Source organism: Phocoena sinus, chromosome 15 (assembly GCF_008692025.1).
Source record: "Phocoena sinus isolate mPhoSin1 chromosome 15, mPhoSin1.pri, whole genome shotgun sequence".
Lineage (NCBI taxonomy): Eukaryota > Metazoa > Chordata > Mammalia > Artiodactyla > Phocoenidae > Phocoena > Phocoena sinus.
The window spans coordinates 74,306,963-74,332,459 of NC_045777.1; the positions used below are offsets into that span (position 1 = coordinate 74,306,963).

The window sequence follows — 25,497 nt, forward strand, 5'->3', positions numbered from 1 at the left end:
TTTGAAGAATTGGCCCTTTCTTTTTAGTACAGTAATTACCATACCTATTGTTTATTCCCCAATTAATTAATTCTTCCCCTACCCCAATTTTATTATATCCTTACCCCTATTATCTTTATGTCTGACTTCTTTTCTAAATGTTTCTGTGAATGTTTTCTTTCCTTCCCGCCCACCGCCATCTTTTAAAATGATGAAATTACTTTTAATGCTTTGAATTTACCTCTGAGGACAGCTTTGATTAATACCTACATAGTTGAGATATGTAATGTTCTTACTGCCATTTTCTTTAAAAATTACCTCAAAATTGTACAGTAAGTTCCCTATATATGAACGAGTTCCATCCCAAGAGTGTGTTCGTAAGTCCAACAAAGTTAGCCTAGGTACCCAACTAACACAATCAGCTATATAGTACTATACTGTAATTGGTTTATAATAATTTTCACACAAATAATATGTAAAAAACAAACACAGAAGATAGAGAAAACATTTCTAATCTTACAGTAGAGCACCTTGAAAGGTACGGTAGTGCAGTACAACAGCTGGCATACAGGGGCTGGTATCAAGTGAACAGGCAAGAAGAGTTACTGACTGGAGGAGGGAGAGGAGGTGGGAGATGGTAGAGCTGAAGGATCGTCAGCAATAGGAGACGGAGGACAAGCTGCAATTTCTCTCACACCTGACGCTAATGGCACAGTTCTGGTTCCTTGCTGGATTCAATTCTATCTACCATCTTGAAAAACGGTTCAGTGATGTCTGCGTAGTAGCTCTTTTTTTTTTCTCATCATAGATGACATGGTAGCACTGGATTGCATTCTGAAAGGCTGCTGCAGCCTTCGTGTACCGTTCTTTGTTCAGGTCCTGTGCCTCAAAAACTAACAGTGCCTCCTCAAATAAAGAAAATTGCACTGCCATTTCCTGCATCATGAATCTTTTCAGTTCTTCAGTTATTTTTCTTCCTCTTGTCTCTCTCTTCGTCCTTTCTCTGGGCCTCCAATTCCATCAGGTCTCCATTAGTAAGCTCCTTGTGTTGCATAGCAAGGAGTTCAATGAAGTCGTCCTCTTGCAGAGCTAGCTTCAAATAAAGATACTGTACTACAGTACTCTATACAGTACTGTACAGTAAAGTACACAAAAGCACAACCACCTGTAGAGGATGCACGCACGTGACGATGCATGCTAGACATGCGAACTAACTTATGTGATTGGACATGTGAATGCACGTTTGCATCTTTGAAAGTTTGAAACTTGAAGGTTCGTATGTAGGGGACTTGCTGTATTCTTTACTGTTTAGGAGAGTGTTTTTCAGTTCCAGAGCGGTTTAGGGATTTCTGCTTAAGTGTTTACTATGAAGTCCCACTTTCTTTGGGTTTGAGTAGGAGAATGTAGCCTGCTCATTTCAGCTCTGGAGAATTAGTTGATGTTCTCTCTGTTATCTTGCGTGTAATCCTACATTTATAAATGTTTCACACATGTTTTGAGAGGTGTAGCCTTTGTTTGCCACAGCATTCAGTATTGCAATTGTATTACTTAAATTATCATCTTTGAAGACAACACAGCCAAAAGGAAAGGGCAAATGCAGAGTCAAGATCAACCAGGGTTCAAATCTGGATTTTGTTACAATTAATGGCATAATCTTATACAGGTGACCTAATAAGGGAACCTCCTCTATGCCTTAGTAAAATCGGGAGGTCAATCTCTATCTTTCACTGTTGCCTTGAGAAGTAAATGTGGCCCCTTAGGTAAAATATCTCAGCAGGGTGTTTGGCCTGCAGCTTGCCCGAATAAATGGCAACCGTTATTAATTTTTGCCCACCTGATCTGCTACTGACGGATAGTATATCAAAATCTTTTCTCTCTCTGCTCAGGAAAATCTCTTGTTATTGTACGTTTGAGGATTCTCATGTTTTTCCCCCTTGTGAAATTCAAGTCTCCAATTTCTGTCTTTCATCTCTATCATCTTCTCTTTCATCATTTCATTTCTCTCTTATTTCCCTCTGTCTTTATTTAGAATAACTTAGGGCTATAGCTTATTCCTATAATTGTGTCTGCTGCTGCTGCAATGGCTACTTTTATTATTGCTACTGCAATTGCTCCCCTCCCCCCACGTACTATGACATTATATTTTCCAAATAGCCCTTATGTTTGCTTACATAAAATTAATATACTAATACACTACTTTTAAGTAACAGACAAAGGAGTAGACCAAGTAGAAGTGTATAAGTAGCAAGTTCATAATGTGCAGATTTTGGCTTTCCCAGTTCCCAGTGACCCCTCTTTTCTGCCCTTCTCGGCTTGTGCACCCTCCCCTCCCTGTTTATTTGTCATATTACGTGCAGGCATTTCTGTACTAATATATTTTGGACCTCATAGCACATACCCAAAAGTAAAAAGATAAGTATGGAGCTTGTGATACTTTTTCTGGCACCACGGTGAGTGTTCTTGAGCATCCCTTGCCTTGCCCCCACCTCGGAGACTCCTGTCCTAGACCATATCGAATTTCTCTGCTTTTGGCCTTTGTAACACTTCCCCTTTTATAGTCGACACACACCCTTGATGTCTTGTTTTTCTCTCTTCCCAGCTGAACTCTAATTTCCTAGATGACCGTGCTGACGTCCTCATGCAGCATCCCCACACCTAGCACAGTGGCTCTCACATAATGGGTTTGGATACCTATCTGTTGGCTTGACTTAGAAGTTGTGGTTTTCTGCCAGTGGATCCCAAGTAGACCTTGACTTCGCTAGAGCATTGTTGGTGTCCTCACATTTTCTCCTCACTGAAGCCGGGTCCCTCCTCCTTCCATTCATGTCTTGGCCTCTTGCCTTTCACCTCATCCTCATATGTCTGTACAACCTCTGGTTTGCATAGGGCTGTTTTCATCTGTCATAGTGAGAATACAAGCAGGTGTTCCTTAAGCTTTCTTCTCTTTCTAATAGTGAGTGACTTTTGGGAGTAAATCTTTCTTTGGGTGTTCAGGATAATGTTTCTCTTCTCTTTTGGACTAATCCCAATTTTTTCCCTTCGTTTTCAATTCTTAACGTGGAGACCTGGGTCTCAGCAATGGCCAACCATCAGCATGTGTGGGTGTCACTGACCACGTTCTTTTCCCACTTGGGTTTCAGAATATCCGGTTATGGGGTAGAAGTGTGCAGTACCTTGTGCGGTTTCTAGTGGCTAGTAAGTATTCAGTAAAAGAATACTGGACGGAGTTTGTTATTCTGCTTCCACTTGCCACTTGTGTAAATCTGAGAATTATGGTGAAAGAATCATGATCAAGAAGCATCATATTGGGCTTCCCTGGTGGCGCAGTGGTTGAGAATCTGCCTGCTAATGCAGGGGACACGGGTTCGAGCCCTGGTCTGGGAAGATCCCACATGCCACGGAGCAACTAGACCCGTGAGCCACAACTACTGAGCCTGCGCGTCTGGAGCCTGTGCTCCGCAACAAGAGAGGCCGTGATCGTGAGAGTCCCGCGCACCGCGATGAAGAGTGGCCCCCGCTTGCCACAACTGGAGAAAGCCCTCACACAGAAACGAAGACCCAACACAGCAAAACTTAATTAATTAATTAATAAACTCCTACCCCCAACATCTAATTAAAAAAAAAAAAAAGAATTACTAGGAGGTCGAATTAATAGGATGTAGTGACTTCTAAAAAAAAAAGAAGAAAGAAGCATCATATTAAAAAATGATAACTCCCAACACTTACTACACTCTGGGTTCCTACTGTCTCTGCCCTGCTTAGGGCATGGAGACTGGAGCCTGCAGCGTGATGCTGGCCAGTGCTGGAACTTCTACTCTTGTGATATGCTGGGGTTGTAGCTACAAATGGAGGTTGAAAGGGAGGTACCAGGGAAGGAGAGAAAAGGGATGACAAGAGACGAGGACAAGGTGTGAGACTTCCTGGCAGCCCAGGCACACACGCTTGGGACCTGGTTGCCTGGGTTTCTAGGTTTGCAGAGTCTGGGTCTCTGAGCTTGGGGGGGACTGGGTATGAGGCTCATGCCTCTTCCTACCACTTTTTGGCAGCTCCTTTGCAAGAGTGCAGCCTGCACAGACCACCAGTTTTATTTCTCCATCTGCTTCGCCGAGGCTGTGGTTGATAAACATTTCCCCAGGGTTTTTTTCAAGTGGTTGATGGGTGGCCTCAGCTTTTAGAACTTCTGTGATTCTTTGGTCTTTTTCTAGTTGCATGGATCTTTAACGGAAAGTTGAGTGAAGACACATTAGAAATTATCTTCATTCTTTTTTCTACTTGATACATTTATACTGTGGTATGATTATCAGAGTGGCGTTAGCTAACACCTCTATCATGTCACATAATTATTTTCTTCTAATATTGGGAACAAATAAGATCTATTCTCTTAGCAAGTTTAACGTTTATAATACAGTTTTGTTGGCTATCATCACTTAGTGTGTGTTAGATCTCCAGGACTTATTTCTCCACTAGTTGGAAGTCTGTACCCTTAAACAACATCATCCAACTCATTCACCAAAGAGACCCGAACAATCTGATCTAAATATGGACAGAACAAAATAGATTTTTTTTTCCCAAAGAAGACATCCAGATGGCCAACAGGTCCATGAAAATGTGCTCAGTATCTGTTCTTCTTAATCCTGAAGTCAAGATTATTCTGTAGTCACAGCATCCATTTTCTCATAACTTATTCCCTAATGTATTTCAGATCAGAAACTTTTAAGTCAAAACTATTCTCTGAAGTTTAGAAATGACCTTGCAGCAGTTGGAGTAGAAGGCGGATTTGGTGCTAGTAAGATGCATGGTCTGTCTTGTCTTGACAGTTTCTCTTCCACACGGATCCCTGAGGGAGATGTGTGCATAAGAGCAGTAGGAATAAGAAATAAAGTGCTCCTTTATATTCACCCTTTTTCATGGCCTGTATCCCCATGTAGAAAATAAGAGAGGAGGTAGGATAGCTGGACTTACTCAGAGCAGACCAGGCTTGGATGAACCTATAGCATTGATGAGAAACACTACCAGGGTGTGAGCCCCAGCTGTGAGCACAATCTTTGCACACCTCCTGAGAGCCAGCTCTGTTGACTAGCTGCTGCTCCTCTTTGGAGGAGAAGTGAGAGTGGGTAGTGGCAGTGCTAGGAGGTGCCACCAGCCTCCACCAACCCCCCTTCACCACCACTACCGCTCGACTTTCTCGTTCTACTGTGGTCAATTGCTATTTCCCATTCAGAGGTAGGGGAAGTAAAAACATCTTTTCTGTTACTCTGGGTTATATAATAGATGTAAAAACTCTGCTTAATGTTCAGCTCTCATGGGAAACGGGCTTCCCGGGATGCTGAAGGCAGGTGCACTGCTTGGGGTTGTCTGGGCCTTGGTGTTGCTTTGACCGACAGGTTGAGGATGGGGCAGTTCAGGAACTAGGAGGACTTGATGTATGTAAACTTCTTTGAGCAGAAGCAGAGGTTGGAGGGACTGTGCTAGTTCTTTCAGAAGAATGGCCAAGCCGGGTTGCTGCACAGAGGCAAGCCTCTCGGATCTAGGAAGACTGTCCCTTGTGTCATCAGCCACCGCGAGGTCTATTATTAGGGACTCTGAACCATGAGAAGCCGTGCATCTATTCCTGTTCTAGGTGTAAATGTTGATTTCCCCAGATTTCTGTGGTCTTGGCTCGATGACTCGAGACCTTAGAATGAAGGTAGAGGTGTGTTCAGAAAAGAGTTAACACAACAGGCTATCCTTTGAAAGTCCTGCTTGCAAGGTTAGCCCTCTGCTGGTGTCTGGGAGATTGGATTTGGGGAGCGTCCCCATCATTCCTAAAAGAAACAAGTGGCTCACTGCACCTAAACTGTACGTACAATATGGTTTATGTTTAAGCACCTGCTTTCCTCCTGGGAGTCTTGACTTTTAGTCCATGCCAGGGACAGATTGCCTACCTGACCAGCCCCCAGTAAATACCTTGGACAACGGGACTCTAGTGAGCTCTCCTGGTGGACGGGATTTCGCCTATGTTACCACTGCTCATTGCGGGCGGAATTAAGCATGTCCTCTTGACTCTACTGGGAGAGGATTCTGGAAACTTGTGCCTGGTTTCCTCCAGACTTCACCCCAGTCACCTTTTCTCTTTGATAATTGTGCTTTCTAATCTTTCATGGTAATAAATCCTAGCTGTGAGTAGGACTATATTCTGAGTCTTGGGAATCTCTTAGTGAGCTGTTGAACTTGGGGGTGGGTCTTGAGATGCCTCCAATACATAGCCCAGTGATCCAGGGTGTGATCCCTCTAATATGTATCCCACCCGAAGAACTGTAGACCCCTTCCAACCAAGGCGCTGCTCCTGAGCCCCTTTTCTGTAAAAATTCAGGTGCTGCTGTTGGGACAAGGGCTTGGTTTTGGCACCCCCCCCCCCACCGCCAGGTCCAGTCATCATCCTTACAATGTCCCTTTCTCAGCCTTCATCCTACTGGGTCCCCTGTGGCATTCAACACTACTGGAGGCTAACTGCCAGCCCCTTACTGAATCTTGGTGTCCCCTGTTATCTAGGGCACCCCTCTCATGCTTGGTTCTCCTCTCAAACTCTTCCTTTCCAGTGCCTTTCTCCTGCCTCTTACCTAGACTGTAACAGGATATCAAAATGGCACCCTTAAGTCTCTATTTTACTTTCTTTTATTAAAAATTTTTATTATTTTTTTTTTTTGGCTGCACCATGTGGCATGCGGTATCTTAGTTCCCCGACCAGAGATCCAACCCATGCCCCCTGCATTGGGAGCGCGAAGTCTTAACCACTGGACCACCAAGGAAGTCCCGTAAGTCTCAATTTTAGGTTCTAACTCACAGGAACAGTGCAAAAAGCGCCAAGTCTCCCAAGAGCCCATTGTTCTTCCCTACCTTGATGTGTTAGTTAGCTCGGGCTGCAGTAATAAAACGGTACAGCCTGGGTGGCTTAAACAACAGTTTATTCCTCTCAGTTCCAGGGGCTGGGAATCCAAGATCAAGGTCCTGACAGGGTTGGTTTCTGGTGGGAGCTCACTCTTTGGCTTGCAGATGGCCACCCTCTCGCTGTGTCCTCACATGGTCTTTCCTCTGTGCTTGCACTCCTGGTGTCTCGTCCACTCCTTATAAGGACACCAGTCTTATTGGCTTAGGGCCCCACCCTTATGACCTCATTTAACCTTAATTACCTCCTTCAAGTCTTTGTCAACAAATACAGTCACACTGGAGGTGGGGGGTGGGGGAGTTAGGGCTTCAGTAGATGAATCTGGGCATAGTTCAGTCCCTAACACTTTATGAGAGGTTGAAGCATTAGGCAAAAGAATTTCACTGGATGGTGTTGGTGGTGGGTGATGCTCTTACTCCCCACTTGGACCCTTTCCACTGACTCTGCATCGAGGACTAGCAGTGCTTATCTCATCCTGTTCTCTTCCCATAGGAACACTGGATCCAGCGTGAAGGGAGGGCAGTTGCTGTTCCAGCCACCCTCCATCCTTCCTGGGGGCCCCACGTTGTTCAGGGTGCTCACCTCATCTCCCCTTTCAGCTCATTAGAACCTTCCCTCCATTGAGGGCACACTGCCGAGCCATTGAGAATTTCCTAATTGGAGCCTTTGCTCCCAGCTTGGTGCTGCCCTAGCTCGGTGCTTCTAGGTAAGTCCCAGCTCCCACTTGATTCTGTCCCAGGTTTCGGACTACAACCTCCCGGAAGTAAGCCTGTGTCTGTTCGTCTCTTTCTTGCCCCACCGTACATCGCCCTCCCGGAAGCAAGCCTGTGTCTGTTCGTCTCTTTCTTGCCCCACCGTACATCGCCCTCCCGGAAGCAAGCCTGTGTCTGTTCGTCTCTTTCTTGCCCCACCGTACATCGCCCTGCCGGAAGCAAGCCTGTGTCTGTTCGTCTCTTTCTTGCCCCACCGTACATCGCCCGCTCTTCTGCTCCTTGGTAGGCATGCTTCTGGAATTGAGTCAGTTGATTTGAGCGGAGTCTCAGGCAGACGTTTCTTCCTGCTCCTAATCCGTCTCCTCATTACCCTTCCGAGCCCACCATTTTTTCTGTATACGCCTCTTTCCTTCCTTTTATTTTGCAGGGATTTTTACTGTTAGTTTAGCTCTTGGTGAAAGTTTCAGCTGGTTGGTCTTAATGAATATTGTGCAGTCCTGGCCCTCCCTCAGCTTGCTGCCCTCGTTCAAGTTCATTACTCTGACTTCCATAGCAGTGGGAAGCAATCAGATGCAGTCCCGGGCAGGTTAGCTTCCCGCGCGTCTTGCTAAGTGGATCATGATATTTGGAAGCTTGTGGAGGGGGACTGAGGCCCCGTAGGCGTGAATTTCATTCTTTCACTCTGCACTCACTTGCCCGTTCAAGACTCGTAAAACAATTTAACCAAGTAAAGTTTTTTGCATTCGGAATCCGCTGCATTCTGTGAAAGGTTGGGGAGTCTGGGAAGATACCCACTTTGTTTTTAGGGGACTGCGAATCCGGAATGCCAGCCTCATGTCATGCTGCTAGGCCTGCACAGGCCTCCTTCGTCAGACCAATTCTTTTTGGTGGAAGAGGATGCCTGGAGGGTTGTATGTGAGATACCTGGGTCCTCAGAGTATTGACCATCCAAGGAGAATTACTGAGAGCCTCGCTGCAGGCAGAATGGCAGTTCGGGGAACAAATAGCTTTCAGGCAGTGGTCATTTGCATTAAATGCCCCTAAAGGCCATCCTCCCAAATTCCTACTAAATTTCTTCCCAAAGGCCCAGATAGGAAAACATATTAAACTCTCAAGTTTTGAAGAGCGATATGAACCTGGGCTAGGAATTATGCTGGGGCCTCTGACACGGAGGGAGGCTTTGCAACGCGGGGGTTAGCATCAGGGGTTCCAAGCTGATCCATTTGCTGGTGCCTACTAGCTTCCCAGCCTTGACCTAGCTCCTTTTAACCTCTTCTTGCCAAGATTTTCTCAAGGGCAAAATGTGGAAGGGCGGAACCTATTCATAGTGTTGGGATAGAATCAAACAATAATATATGTAAGGCCTTGAGTTCAGCGTCTGGCATATCGCAAATGTCAAATCAGTATTTCCTATTACTTATTGTCATTCTTTCGAATGCTTAAGAAAGACCTCCAGCAGCTGACCTGAGACCCAAGACAGCAACTTAGATTTCAGTTTGCCTCTGTGTGCCAGGCAGCCATAGCACTCCTCAGCCAGAGAATGCTGGGTTCAGGGGGAATAGTGTTCTGACAGAGCCACACATCGCCCGGCCTCCTGAGAGACAGCAAAAGCATAGGCAGACTGCTGGGTTTGGAATCCCAGCTCTGCTCCCCTGTGTGAGCTTCTGCAAGTTACTGAACCTCTCTGTGCTTCAGTTTTCTCATCTGTAAAATGGGCCGCTGGCAGCCTTAAATGAACTAGGGTGTGGCGATTTCTTTAAATGATGCCACGGCATGGTGACTGCTCAGTATGTTAGATGTCAAGGTCATCATCAGACTTCCCAGACCTTGCCTCGGCCTGGGGCTGGTTTCTGTTCAAGGGGCTTAGGGAGAAACTGGTCTCTGAGATTGTATTCATCTCAGTTCTCCTGGAATGGATGCAGGGAGAGGGTGGGGACATGGGGGCCAGACTTCTGGGAACAGCACTGATAGCTTGTGGGGTGTACCCAGTCCTATTTGTCCTTCAAACTAGGATCTGCTGAAGACAGGTTTTCCTCAGTCTAAATCTGAATAGAACCTTTGTACTGCGGGCAGGTCTGATGTCGAGCTGTGTATGTGAAAGGAGGAGTCTTTGTGTACTGCAGGTCTGCAGAAAATGTGCGATGTACACACATACTCAGGAGCCAGAGCTGAGAAGATGCCAAGACAGATAGAGCTAGCTGAGGGGGCCCCACCCTGATTATTTCTCCAACTGTGGGCCTGCAGGAATCTCCCTTGGCTCAATGATAGTTTAAAAAAAAAAAGGGGGGGGTTGGGGGAGAATCACATTCTGACCAATAACAGACCTGAAGTTCCAAATGTCATCTGCTTATCAGCTGGAAGCAGATCCTCCTGTGAGCCAGACTCTCCTCCAAGTAGCAGAAAGGCTCTACCAAGCCACCCGTGCACCAGCGCTACAGCTGGCACTGCCATGGGGTCCTGAGCACTGCCCCCCAACCCAAGCACTTCCCCTCTGGCCAAGGATCTGAGTAGTGAATAAGCTGCTCCCTTCACTGCGGCCAGGATGTAGTTTGAAGCGTCATCTCCGCTTGTGAGCTTTGGGTTTGCTGTTCTCAGCCAAGGGCACCGTCCGTGACTGCTCTCTGATGACTTTGACCAGAGTTCCATGGGGACCCTTGAAATGCGCCAGTTCCACATGCTGCTCTCCCATCACCAGGAGTGGCGGGGGAGGTTTTGGAGAGGTGGGTGGTCTCTCTCCTCCTACCTGGAAGGTAGATTGTTTAAAGACAGCCTCATGCTGAGAAGCAGGTGTTTTGCTAAGTCCTGTGGACCCCCAAGCCCATCCCATTCGACTCCCAGGGGAGAGTGGTGCCTACGACACTATGGGCGGGAGCTGGTGTGGCCCAGCTGGTGGACATATTTTTGTTAAGTTCTCATGAGGTCTCTTTATTTATTTTTACACCTTTATTGGAGTATAATTGCTTTACAATGGTATGCTAGTTTCTGCTTTATAACAAAGTGAATCAGTTATACATATACATATATTCCCATATCTCTTCCCTCTTGCGTCTCCCTCCCTCCCACTTGCTCTATCCCACCCCTCTAGGTGGTCACAAAGCACTGAGCTGATCTCCCTGTGCTATGCGGCTGCTTCCCACTAGCTAGCTATTTTACGTTTGGTAGTGTATATATGTCCATGCCACTCTCTCACTTTGTCACAGCTTACCCTTCCCCCTCCCCGTGTCCTCAAGTCCATTCTCTAGTAGGTCTGTGTCTTTATTCCTGTCTTACCCCTAGGTTCTTCATGACCTTTTTTTTTTTTTTTTTTAGATTCCATATATATGTGTTAGCATACGGTATTTGTTTTTCTCTTTCTGACTTACTTCACTCTGTATGACAGACTCTAGGTCTATCCACCTCCTTACAAATAGCTCAATTTCATTTCTTTTTATGGCTGAGTAATATTCCATTGTATATATGTGCCACATCTTCTTTATCCATTCATCCAATGATGGACACTTAGGTTGTTTCCATCTCCGCACACCCTCGAGCTTCTAAACTTTTATGAACTGTTGGACCTCGCCCTGGGTGACAGACACTTGGGATGATGCCCACTGCTAATAGACCAACATCTCAGAGAGAGGGCCCCGGAAGGAGAGCCGTAGTACCTGGGACATTATCTAGTCCAGTGTTTCTTGAACTACTTCCTCTTCCTCTTTCTCTTGTCCTGTTCCTCCTTCTTGTTCTGCCACTCCCCCACTCAGGTGCCTTTTAAGAAACTTGTTTCCCTAGTTGCCCTTACCCCATGGCATTTTATTATAATTGGACAGATATACTGTATGTATATATGTTTATACGCTGTGACGTTAGGAGGACCACAAACCATAATATCTAAGTTATTTTTGGTCCCCTAAGAATCACTTTCCATCTCACGGAAGGTGATGCTCTCTCTCTTGAGAATGCACCCTCTGGCCTGAGGCTTTTTGGTCATCCAGAACCAGCTTTGACTAGTGGGAGTGGCTTGGGGTGAGCTGGGGGTTAGCGCATGTATATAACAAGCGCGGTTGTCCGAGCCTCACGGTTCTCGCTCAGTATGAACGCCAGCAAGACTGGGCCACTCTCATTCCTCCAGCTGCCAACTTTCCACTTTCACAAATACTGGATGACTTATCTTTGGGCAAACAGCTTGGTCTGCATTTAAGATCATTTCCTTGCTTTGTCTTTTTCTTTAAAGGTGAAGTTGTTAGGTACAAAAGAACCAGAATGTTACAGCATCTTGAACACTGCTAGTCAATATCTGGGTGAATATACCCAGAGACGCGTCAGAGAGTCCATCTCTCATCTGCATCTCTGCCAGCACTGAGCAGTATTCTTTCTTTTAAGTATTTGCTCATTTGAAAGGCAAGATGCTAACTCATTGTCGCTTGAATTAGCCATCTTATGATGACCAGCCAAGGTGAAATTTTGGATCCTTTCGTCTTGCTGACAGGTGAGAGATACATCCATTTCCTCTCAGTAGTCCATCCTACTGACGTGTCATGCTTCCCCTGTCCTCTGGGAAGTTTTCTCTACACTGGGATCTGTTCCTGGACTGTCTGTTCTGAATTATTGACGTCTTGATGATGACGTCTGCTTGACTTTTGGAAATAGGTTTCCAATGAAGATTCTTGGAAGGCGATTGCACTCCAGGAGTGGATTGATGTGTCTGCACTTTGGCAAACATGTATGCAGACACCTGGACTGTCCTCCCTGCCTGGGGCCAAGATGTGGTGAGCTCTTGGTGGAGACACCCTCCTGAGCCATCCTAAGGGTGCAGAATGCCACACTGATGAGTCATTGAGGCTCAGACAATACCCTGAAGGTCTAATTTTGTCTAATTTGGCTCAAGTTCACCTTTGGTCAGTGTCAGCTCTAGTATGAAAGATCCAATGCATGTTGAACTGAGCAAAGGAAAAACAAACAAGCAGGAAACGTCATTCATTCTCTAAGTGCATATTGAGCGCCTACCATGGTCTCAGATATAGAGAAGTTTCAGACTGGGTCCCTGGCCTTGCAGAGCTCACAATCCAGGTGGGAGATAGGTGTGCAAATTAGTGGCTGAGATATAGGGTGATCTGTTCTAAATAGATGCACACTAAATTAGTAGAAGGGACAGAAGAAAGTGCCCAACTCTGTCTAGTGAGATGAGGAAGGGTCAGGAAAAATACAAAAAGAGAACATGATGTTTAAGCTCCATTGTACAGAACAAGTTAGAGATCACCAGGTAGACAAATGGGGAAGGGCATCCCGGATGGAGGGAACAGCATGTACAGAGGCATGGAGCTCTGAAAGAGCATGGCATTCTGTGCAGAGGTGGGAAGCAAAGCGTGTCAAAAGGAATAGTGGGACTTGAATACCATCCCGAGGTGGTTTCCTTATTTTTGGTCAAAGATGCCTTTGAAGTTTATAAAGCACGGTCAGATATGCTTTGGGGAAAAAAGCACGGTCACATATGATTTGGGGAAGTAAACACAACTGTCTGGAAGAGAGTGTGGAGGTGAGAGTATGAGGGCAAATGCCATTTTACTAGTAACATTGTAATTATAACTAGGAACATTCATTCTTGGAAGCATTTTCCCACCACAGTCTTTTTGGAAATGGACTAGCAATTGGATTAACAAAAAAGGTGGAGCAGCCACAGGTATTTAAGAAGTGAAATCAGTAAGACTTGATGACTTAATTTATGTGTGATTGGCAAGGATGAAGGAAGAGATAGGGATGAAGATGTGATTTCTCTCCTGTACAGCTGGGCAATTTGGGGTCCAGGTACAGCAGGTGTGAAGCTGTGGCCATTTAAGTGGGAGGTGTTGGTTGGGCATTTAGACACAAATCCTGACAAATGATTAGGAATATGAGGTATCAGAGGTACTCACGGTTGCAAATTTCTTGTGTTTCTTTTGGTATTTTAAGAATGAAGCCCAATTTTCAGAAATGGTTTCAGCTCTTCATTGATTGAGGTCATGCCATGGAGAAAAGCGTGGAGATGTTTATTTCATTGGGTACAGTAGGTCAATTTCAGCTACTTTTCAACTTGTATTTATATCTTCTCCTTCCAGGGGATGGTCAGGTGGATTTTGATGAATTCATGACAATCCTTGGCCCCAAACTGGTGTCTTCAGAAGGTCGCGATGGTTTTCTTGGAAACACAATAGATAGCATATTCTGGCAGGTGAGTAAGAATTTTTTGAAAAATTAAGTTTGACAGTAAACATGTGTCTGGGACTCACATTGACTGTGAATTCTTGAGCTTCTGTTCAGCACGTGAAGCTCCCTTCTGGGCTTGGGTGACATACATTCCTTGAACTGGACATCTAAGTTGAGATCCATACTAGGCCCCCTGAACAAAGAATCAAAACTATACTCATTTAAGGCTTGGAAGAGTGAAATATCTCCCTATTTTCCCTTATATCAAAAATAGTTTTACATTTTGGAGAAATGAGATTCCTCCACTTCTGATTCACAAAAGACTTTTTCCTGGGGACACTTAGAAAGGACATACTGGTATTACCTGAGCCCACTCTGTCCCTGGTTCCAGCAGATCCTTGCTGGGAGGATGGCATGGTTGCCTTCCTTGTGTGTTTGGATCCTAGCAATACTCTTAATAGGACAGAATGGTTTTATCTAAAAATTTGCATTTGATGCTTCTCAATTTGCTTCTATTTCTCTCTTGTAAAATCTCTTAGGAAATTCCAAATAATACCTTCAAATGATTAATTGTGCTATAAATCATTTCTCTATATTAGTTCTTTAGTCTTAAAATGTGACTATTATTTTGTGACTATGGAATTTGGGGAATGACTCATCAATAATTATTTTAAAAAATTAGGGACTCCCCTGGCAGTCCAGTGGTTGGGACTCCATGCTTCCACTGCAGGGGGTGCGGGTTCAATCCCTGGTCAGGGAAGTGGGATCACGCATGCTGTACAGCGTAGCCAAAAAAAAGAAGAAAAAATTGAATTAATTTGTCAAGTTAAATTGAATTACTGTTTAAACATGTAAAATACCATTCAAACACGGTGTGGTTTCTTTAATTTCTTGATGTGTTCTTTTCCTTAACCAAAGATACTTCTCTGTATCTCTAGATAAGGATTGCAGTTGACATATATCTCTAGTCTTATTCTGCTACCCATCTCGCATATAACCAACAAGTACTTAGTAAGAACTTGTTACCGGCCCTGTAGTCTAACAGTCATTATGGGTTTTACAAAAGATGCTTAAGACACAGTCCTGGCTGTTTAAGAATTTGGTTGGGGAAACACAACTAAGAGAGAAAACAAAGAGTAATTAATTGGCTTGATGGTTACTAGACTGTAATCTCCTTGCAGCCAGGGACTTCATTGTTGTGGTGCCTTCAGCAGTTAGCCCATGTACTCAGCAGACACTCAATAACTTTTTTTTAAATAAAATGAATAGAAGTTCAAGAAAGGAGACACATGTGGTCTTGAGAGGTCAGATAAGGCTTCAGGAAATGGGGGTACTTGCTTCAAACCTTGAAATAGGTGGGGGATTAAGTGAGAAAAGAAAGAAAAGAGAGCATCCCCAGCCTGTCACAATGAGAGTTTGAAAAAAGGTGGAGGCAATGAGCATAGGAAAGTCATTGACCATGAGGAAGATACGGTTGAAAGCAAAAGAGCTCAGGATCCACTGGCAGAGTGGATTTAGAGCCTGAGGAGAGAAGGCTTGAGATGACTGACTCCAAGTTTCCCAACTGGCTACTACTGCCAGGAATACGATCATAGAGAAAAGACATCTTTGTGGAGTTGAATTCTAAATTGGACACTTTGAGGGTCAGTCACCAAGGAAAGTCTATGCAGGGCTGAAATCAAGGATGGATCATGGGTGAGAGGCCAGGGCTGGGAACCCAGATTTGGGATTCATCAGAGCTAGTGGGTGAAACTATAGTCAAGGATGAGCTCAACAAGGAAAGTCGTATACCTGAAGATGACCAGAGAGACAGGACCTTGTCCTGGAGGATAGCCAGGGCAGGGGAGAGTGAGACATGGCGTCTGACCTCCACACTGCTGATACCCATCAGGAGAACATCATCTCCCTGTGGTTATGATCAGCCGTGACTCTCCCTAGAGAAGGACCTCCATGACCCTACTTGCCACATGATCAGAATATTTCAGCGCTCAGGTAACCTTTCGATGTGGAAAGATAGACGGGTGGACTCCACTGGCCAAAATCAAAAGTGAGCACATAGTGGGACTTCCCTGGGGATCCAGTGGTTAAGACCACGTGCTTCCAATACAGGGGGCACGGGTTCGATACCTGGTCAGGGAACTAAAATCCCGCATGCAGCAAAAAAAAAAAAAAGTGAGCATATAGTTAACAAGATGGAGAAACATTATTTCCCACCTGGCCTCTTGCAGCCCATACAGATGTGCTCTGTTTGGACATCTGGGAGTTACTTCTCTTCTCGGTTTCTCTTCTTCCCTGCGCTTTCTGAATGCTTTCTACCCTTTGGATGCTTTCTACCCTTTGCCTCTGTCTTCAGGGCCCACTCTAGCCTAGAAGGATGCTGCAAGCCCTTCCAGGCTCTAAGCATTCTTCCTGGCCCCGATCCTGAAGGGGAAGGAGCTGCAGGTACTTAATTATATCTTAAGTGGAGGCCTCACATCTGCCAGATTCTTCCCAGTAGAGCATCTACACGAGGAAATATTTCCTTTCTAATATATTGATTGCCTCTTGCATAATTGGGACATGCTACTATGCTCATGAAGGCTCTGCGTTTCTGCCTTACCAAAGACCCTCCCCCTCACCCAGGGTGATAAATGGGATGGGAAAAAGAGAATAAAACGGGAAAATGCAATTCTGAAATATCTAAACGAATGTGGGACCGTGTGGACTGGTGGCTGTGACTTCCTCTCCTGCCGGCGCTCCCCCAGCTCAGACTTTGACGACTAGCAAAGGAGAAAGACCTTCAACCCATTCTTGATAGTCAGCCTTCTCTGCTGCCCGCCCCCCGTCTGCCCATTCAGTGACAGTGTGAGAAAACTGTACTCAGAGCATCTGGTCCTTCCTGGAAAAAAAGCTCATATTCCCAGCACTTGAGTGATTTTTCAGGTTTAAAAGAAAGCTCTGTGTGCGCACAGGTGTATGTGTGCACGTGCGTCTGTGTACACGTGAGTGTTTACTTTGCTGCTGTGGTTGAAGATGGTCTAGAAGAGGAGCAGCAGAGAGGCAGCTTTCTGCCTCTGAATTTCCAGGCAGGAGATTTTGATATCAGGAGTTACTGATATTCTAGAAAGGAGAAGACCGTCCATTTGAGACACTGACAAGGCTTCCTGTGAGGGACAAAAGTCAGTTTCCTGTGGAAGCAGACATGATGGTACACTTGGAAGGCCGTATTAGTGATCTATTGCTCCATAATATATTACACCAAAAGCTAGTGACACAAAGCAGGAAGTATTTACTATCTCACTGTTTCTGTGGGTCAGGAATTCAATAGCAGCTTAGCTGGGTGGTTCTGGTTCAGGGTCTCTGATGAGGTTGCAGTCAAAATGCTGGCTGGGGCTGTGATCATCTGAAGGCTTGACTGGGGCTGGAGAATGTGCTCTCAGGTGCTTGCTCACGTGGCTGGCAAGGTGATGCTGGCTGTTGGCAGGAGGCCTCAGGTCCTTGCCACACGGACCTCTCCGTGGTGCTGCCTGAGTGTCCTCATGACGTGGCAGCTGGCTTCCAGAAAAACAAATGCTCCAAGAGAGTACAAGGCAGAAGCTGTCATGTCTTTTCTGACCTAGCACTGGAAGTCAAACTCCATCATTTCTGCAATATCCTGTTGGTTACACAGGTCATCCCCATTCGGTGGGGAGAGGACTACCTCCCAGTGATTACCGGGAGGCAGGGGTCATTGGGGACCACCTTGGAGACTGGCTACCACAAAGGGGGATGATTCTGTAATTGGACTTCAACTTCTGACCTGACATTGCTGCCACAGCCTTTCATTTTCCCTAGGCTTTGGTTTCTTCCTACCTTAGAGGAAAACTGTGACCATGGCTGTTCTCTGTGTTCTGAGAAGTGATCCCACCAGGCCCTAGGCTCACCTTGCTAATTAAATAATTAGCTCTCAGTGCTCGCTCCTTACTGGCATTCTAGCCTACGGTGCCGAGGGTAAAATAAAGTCAAACGGGATTCTGCAAAAGCAGCTATTTATCAGTTGGTGCTCATCCCGAAAGCTGTGAGCCTCCGGCTCTTTGTGAGAAATTGGTGTCAGCGAGGGGGGAGTGTAATTGGCTATGCAGCCTCCTTTCCAAAGAGGCTGGTCTGAGGGCTACGACTCAGAGTCTCCATCCTCCCAGGATACTCGGTCCGCTGGGTGTGAGGCTCACAGATTTCTTGGTAGCCAGTTCAGAACCTCTCTCTTACGTAGCAAATAATAACTTGTGAAATTCTTATCGTCTTCTTTCCCTTCACTCATCAGAGTTCTGTGTGTTGGCTGTTACTGCTGTGATGTAGTTGAGCAGGGCTTGTGAAATTATTTTTGGAATCAGCCTTAGGACTTGGTGTATGTTAATGGTAGAGAGAAGGGGAGGGAGGGGCTGAGGGGGCCGGGCTCAGGATGGGCGGGGAGGGCTTTCATGCTCATGGCTTCAGGTCCATCGCAATCGCAGAGGAGCAGGGTCCTCAAAGTCACTTTGTTCCGCCAGTCACTCGCACCACACACCATGAGGCCACTTGTGCCCAAGACTGTGTCTTTAACGCAACAAATGCTCCCGGGTGGAAGGGGCATCTGCGTCTCAGCTTCACCTGAGTCCCCACAGCAGCCCTTCATCTTTTCTCCTCCTTGACCTCCAGCGCTGTGCTAGCTGGGTTCCGCCGTGAGCTTGCAGACAGCACACAACGGCAAAGGAAATGACAAGCATCACGGGAGATCATGTAGCACTACTGATCTATCCTAGGTCCAGCCAACACTTCCATTAAACTCTTCTCCCTCTGAAGAAAGAGATGAGTCCTGCCCTTCGCTAGGAGAGGAGCCAGTGGTGTCGGCTGCTTCTTCTTTTTTTTTTTTTTTTTTAAATTTATTTATATTTGTTTATTTTTGGCTGTGTTGGGTCTTCGTTTCTGTGCGAGGGCTTTCTCTAGTTGTGGCAAGGGGGGGCCACTCTTCATCGCAGTGCGCGGGCCTCTCATTGTCACGGCCTCTCTTGCTGCGGAGCACAGGCTCCAGACGCGCAGGCTCAGTAGTTGTGGCTCACAGGCCCAGTTGCTGCGCGGCACGTGGGATCCTCCCGGACCAGGGCTCGAACCCGTGTCCGCTGCATTTGGCAGGCAGACTCTCAACCACTGCGCCACCAGGGAAGCCCGGTGTCGGCTTCTTGACTCACATTTTTATCTTATTCACAATCCGACTTCATTCATTAAGACTTGACTCAGAGTTTCTGACTTAAGAAATGAAGCATTAATATTTATGCAAATGGATCTGTTCACTGGATGGTGCTAGATGTGTGGGAATGGATCTGGGGCTGGAGATGGAGAACTAAGAAACTCACAGGGCTGCCTGGTCTTTGTGCTCCAGAGTACCCTTCGCTTGTCCATATGCAAGCAGGTCGTTGTCATAGCTAGTTTATCTCACAGCTATATGCAACGTCCAAGACACTGAAAGTTATCCTAACATAAAAGTGCCTGGGGCAGCCGTCCCCAGACTTGGTCTAGATCAAGGCCTGCTTGCCACCCCGACTTCACCCACAGGCCTGCTCAGCATCCTTTCCATCTGTCCATTCCTCCCCCACTGGTGGGAGAAGACACAGCTGGGGAAATACAATACCTGCAGCTGCTCCCCAGGTACCTCTCCATGCTTGGCCGCTGTCCCTCCATCCCAAATTCTTACTCTGGCCTCATGTCTTTTCGGGTTTCCACTTCTGGTTTGGCCCTAGACTCTTGATCTCTCTCTGTTCCATGCTCTGATCCAGAGGCCCATCCTCCCCAGCCCAGGTCCCAGGCTTTAGCTTGGGACATTTCATGCGCTGGTTCCAGGGCCATGGCTGAGATGGACAGGGAGCTCAGTTTAAAATTCTTGACCCGGGACTTCCCTGGCGGGGAAGTCCGGTAGTTAAGATTTCACCTTCCAATGCAGGGGGTGCAGGTTCGATCCCTGGTTGGGGAGCTAAGATCCCACATGCCTCAGGGCCAAAAAACCAAAACATAAAACAGAAGCAATATTGTAACAGATTCAATAAAGACTTTTTAAAAATGGTCCATATCAGAAAAAAATCTGTAAAATTCTTGACTCGGTTCAGAATACTCGACATTCCATGTTCACAACACAGGAAAGAAACATTACACAAAGCTCCAGGTACAGTATGATCCCAAATCTGTTATGCATAAAAGAACTGGAAAGAAATATATCAAAATATTGACAGTGTTGTTTCATGTGATAGGATGATGGGTGATCACATCCTGTATTTTTCAAAAGCTTGACAATAGGCATGCATTATTTCTATAATCAGAAAAAGAATATTAAAGGGAAGAAGATATAGTCCCCAGCTAGTCAAATATTTATTAAATACCTACAGTGTTTTCATCTGTGAAACTGTAGATCACCTGTCCCATGAGGTCGACTGTGGATGAAATTTGCAGGGAAAGCAAATGAAACAGAAGAAATCATATTCATTCATATAAGGTATTTGTTGCACGGGGCCAAGACCTAGAAAATTCCAGGACTTTGACTTTTGTTCTTTGAAGGATAACTTGCATTCTAGCAGGCTGAGTCTCTCCTCACATCCAATCTGGCACCAACGGGATGGTCCTCCCCCCAGTATTTTGTCAACGTGCCACTCTGTCAGAGTTTGCTGTTCTTAATCATCTCACAGGAGCTAAATAGCTTTCAGCAGCCATGTGCATCACAAGGCCTGTTAGACTGACAGCGAACATTTGAATCCCCAAAGCGATTTTACTGCTTGTGAAATATGGAACGTGGAAAACATTAGTGTCTCAAAGTGTGGTTCCTGAACCAGCCGCATCAGCATCACCTGGGACTCGTTAGAAATGCAAATTCCTGGACCCCACCCAAGTAACACTGAACCGGAAACTCCAGGGTGGGGCCGGCTTCCGGGAGTTCAATACGCCCTCCAGGTGACTCTGATGCTCCCTGGAGTCTGAGAGCCGCTGAGATTTCAGTGATCCTGGCATACGGGGCAGGCATCTGGTCAGGCTTACTACTCAGACCTTGGTAATTTGGGTTTTTCTTTCATTTATCCATATTCATAAACGTCATTGGTCTTTAGTCTATATAACAGTATATGTTTCAACTGTTTTTAAAAGATGGAGGAATTACATGTCAACATGTAACTAATTTTCTAAGCAGGAAATGCCTTTCTAAGCATTAAAGCAATGGAAGAATCATAAATAAAAACTGTTAAACTATTAAGTTGAAAGAATATTTCAAAAAGTAATAGGAAAAATACAGCAATTAATAGGCTAAGGTATATGTGAAGAGCATTTCTAAAAAATATGAAAACGTCTAGATATGACAATAGAAAAATGGGATAAGGAATAACAGACAATTGATACTTAAAACAAACATATTAAAACAATTTTCAACCTCACTAGAAATCTAAGGAATATAAACTAAAATAGTAATCGGAGAACAGTTTTCACCTATCAGGTTGGAAAAGAATAAAACATATGATAATAGTACTGTCAAGAGTAAGATAAAATGGGCAAACTCATATACTAATGGTAGAAATGTACATGGTAAAACTATTCTGAAAACTATTTGGTGATACTTAGCTACAACTTTTCCAATGTTAAACCCTATAATTAAAAATAATTCTACATCTAAGACTCTGCATATGAAATTAGAGATGCACTTAAAAAGATGGAATATTGTACAATTATTTAAAATAATATTTTCACTTTACAGTCTAGAGATTTAATTTATAGTATAATTACATTGCTGTTCTACCTCTATTATATATCCATGTATATTCATACAGAGACAAAAACTGGGGAAAATGTAATAATTCTTTTCTTTTTAACATCTTTATTGGAGTATAATTGCTTTACATTGTTGTGTTAGTTTCTGCTGTATAACAAAGTGAATCAGCTATACGTATACATATATCCCCATATCCCCTCCCTCTTACGTCTCCCTCCCACCCTCCCTATCCCACCTCTCTAGGTGGACACAAAGCACAGAGCTGATCTACCTGTGCTATGCAGCTGCTTCCCACTAGCTATCTATTTTACATTTGGTAGTGTATATACCTCAAAGCCACTCTCTCACTTTATCCCAGCTTACCCTTCCCTCTCCCCATGTCCTCAGTTCCATTCTCTACGTCTGCGTCTTTATTCCTGTCCTGCCCCTACGTCTTTCATAACTTTTTCTTTTTTTTTTTAGATTCCATATATATGTGTTAGCATATGGTATTTGTTTTTCTCTTTCTGACTTACTTCACTCTGTATGACAGACTCTAAGTCCATCCACCTCACTACAAATAACTCAATTTCATTTCTTTTTTATGGATGAGTAATATTCCATTGTATATATGTGCCACATCTTCTTTATCCATTCATCTGTCGATGGACACTTAGGTTGCTTCCATCTCCTGGCTACTGTAAATAGGGCTGCAATGAACACTGTGGTACATGACTATTTTTGAATTATGGTTTTCTCTGGGTATATGCCCAGTAGTGGGATTGCTGGGTCATATGGTAGTTCTAGTTTTAGTTTTTTAAGGAACCTCCATACTGTTCTCCATAGTGGCTGTATCAATTTACATTCCCAGCAACAGTGCAAGAGGGTTCCCTTTTCTCTGCACCCTCTCCAGCATTTGTTGTTTGTAGATATTTTGATGATGGCCATTCTGACTGGTGTGAGGTGATACCTCATTGTAGTTTTGATTTGCATTTCTCTAATGATTAGTGATGTTGAGCATCCTTTCATGTGTTTGTTGGCAATCTGTATATCTTCTTTGGAGAAATGTCTATTTAGGTCTTCTGCCCATTTTTGGATTGGGTTGTTTGTTTTATTGATATTGAGCTGCATGAGCTGCTTGTATATTTTCTAGATTAATCCTTTGTCAGTTGCTTCGTTTGCAAATATTTTCTCCCATTCTGAGGGTTGTCTTTTGGTCTTGTTTATGGTTTCCTTTGCTGTGCAAAAGCTTTTAAGTTTCATTAGGTTCCATTTGTTTATTTTTGTTTTTATTTCTATTTCTCTAGGAGGTGGATCAAAAAGGATCTTGCTGTGATTTATGTCATAGAGTGTTCTACCTATGTTTTCCTCTAAGAGTTTTGTAGTGTTTGGCCTTTTAGGTCTTTAGTCCATTTTGAGTTTATTTTTGTGTATGGTGTTAGGAAGTGCTCTAATTTCATTCTTTTACATGTAGCTGTCCAGTGGGAAAATGTAATAATTCTGATGCTACTAATTATTATGGATTGGAATAAAGGTGAATGTAAATTTTCTTTGTCCTTGTATGTATTTTCCAAAATTTCTGCAATTTGGCCATAGGATCTATTCTGTTACTATTCAGCAAAGTTAACGAAGTCTCAAATTAACAAAATCACATTGTAAAACAGCTGTTTTCAGTGGCAAAAAAAGTGATTGGATTTTCTAATACACTTGCCCACTGTTATGGTAAGTAAAGCACAAACTTTACATGAGAGTACACAAGCATCTAGTCAAAGTGGCAACCGCCACTGCCAGGAGGAAAGGAATTCAGGCTGAAGCCTCTGAGAGGCAGCCACCACCCAAAGCAGCTGGGTGGCCCCTTGTTGTAGAAGCTACAGGATGCCCGAGGCCGGCTGCAGCCCCCCACTGTATCAGTTGCCTTATATCCATTTAGTATGCCGAAAACTTACCCTTTAGAAGAATGTCTGAATCGATTTCATAATCAGAAAAATAAATTGAAAGTAATTTTAAATATTATTTCTAAATAATTTCATGATGAGTCTGTGGCTGGGTTGAGTTGACAAGTTATCTCAGCCAAAAAGAGGAAAAACTTCATATTATCAGGAAGGTCCTGGCCCCAGTAACTTAATTTTTAGGTCCAATGAAATCTTCCCAAGTTTTATGTGAAGTTATTTTCTTTTATTCAATCTACTTACCCTTAAGGAGCTAACACACAGGGTTTATATGTAATATGTATATACTGTAGACCTCAGAAAAGCATAAATTTTCATTAAAAGGTACCTAAATGGGGACTGATTCTATCAACGGTAGAAACTTGCATTCAAGTTCAGGGGGAGCAGAGAAAGGAACAAGACAGGCGTGAAGCCGGTGGGGACCTCTTGCGGTCAGGCAGATGAATCCTCTAAAACCCACAAGCGGCACCCAAAGGCAGGCTTCTGAAGGGGACAAGGGTCTCTTGTGCTTCAGGGGTGGTGTCCTGGTGGCACTTTTTTTAAAAAAACCATTTTCTTGAGTTATTATTGACATATAAAAGCTGTACATATTTAATGTACACAACTCAAAGAGTTCGGGGATAACTATACACCTGTGAAGCCATCACTACCATCAAGGCCATAAGCATCCATCTCCCCCTGAAGATTTCTCTTACCTTATTATTATTGTTGTTGTTGTTTGTGTGTGGTAAGAACACTTAACATAAAATCTACCCTCTCAGCAAATTTTAAGTATACAGTATTGTTAGCTGTAGGCACTACGCCGTATAATAGATCTCCAGAACTTTTCTTATGTTGACCTGAAATAAACAGACTGCCAGATATTTCTCCAGCAAAGGTGGGTTTATTTGGGATGAGGATCAGTAGAGAATTGTAATTCAGGGTCTGCAACCATGGTGAGCCACGTGCAAACCCCCCCATGTCCAGGGAAGGAGACACTTTTATAGAGAGGAAAAGGAAGTTGGGAGGTCTATAGTAAATAAAGGGTCCAGGGCTTTTCTTGCCAGGAAATGAGTCTTCTTGGGCTCTGCTATCATCACAGGGCATGAGAGCTCCCCCTTCTGGTCTCCCAACTCTATTTAATTGAGGTTTCTGTTTATTTTTTACAACTGAAACTTTGTACCCTTTGACCATCACCTCTCCACCTCTATTCCCAGCCCCTGGCAACCACCATACCACTGCCTGCTTCTGTGAGTTTGACGAATTTAGATTCTACACATAAGTGATATCATACAGTATTTGCTAGACACACCTTCTGACCATGGCTCCAATGATCTTGATGCCACAGGACCGAGTTTCTGAGGTTCACAGATGCACCAGGGTGGCAGGGAGAAGTGACCACAGTAACTCTTCCATCTGGTCCAAGCTCCTGGCCCTCACTCGGCTACACACTGGGCTGTAGACCCCATGCTTGCTTGTGGCCGTACCACTGTCTATTTTTTCTTTTCTATTTTTACTATTGCAAATAGGATTTTTTCATTGCATATTTCTAACCACTTTCTGCCAGTATAGTGGAAAGCAGTTTTGGGGATTCTGGCTTTTATCTTGCTTCCTTACTGAATTCACTCATGAGAGAATTAGCAAATTCTCATTACAGAATTAGAGATTTTCTCAGGTTCTCTATGTCTGCTGGGACTTTGTCCACAAACTGCAGTGATTTTGTTTCCTCCTTTCTGGCAGTGTCTGTCTTGGTTCCATTTGTATTGACTGAAACCTGTGTATTAATAATACACAAGAAGGGTGAAATGTGATATTAGGAAATTGACATCTTACTTACCAATAGTTTTTTAAATTGTGAATATATGATAGCTTTTACCAAATGTCCTTTTAATCTCCAATAAGAGGATCATGGGATTATTCTTGTTTTCACTTACCGATATGATTTAATGATTACTAAGTTCCCTAATGTACGTTCCTAGGATTTACATTTGCTGTTATGGCAGGTTATTTTCTTAATATAATTTAAATTTCTAGTGTAATTTAAAACTTTGATTTGCCATCAATTTTGAGTTTTTT

General features: G+C 44.3%; 1 protein-coding gene across 2 annotated transcripts in view; it reads left to right on the forward strand.

The window, feature by feature from the left end:
- CALN1 (calneuron 1) overlaps positions 1 to 25,497 on the forward strand; it is a 466,107-nt gene that overhangs the window by 277,894 nt on the left and 162,716 nt on the right. For both annotated transcript variants that reach the window (XM_032607110.1, XM_032607111.1), the window contains one exon: positions 13,692 to 13,804. In XM_032607110.1, the coding sequence (XP_032463001.1) occupies positions 13,692 to 13,804 (113 nt within the window). The remainder of the gene's footprint in view (positions 1 to 13,691; positions 13,805 to 25,497) is intronic.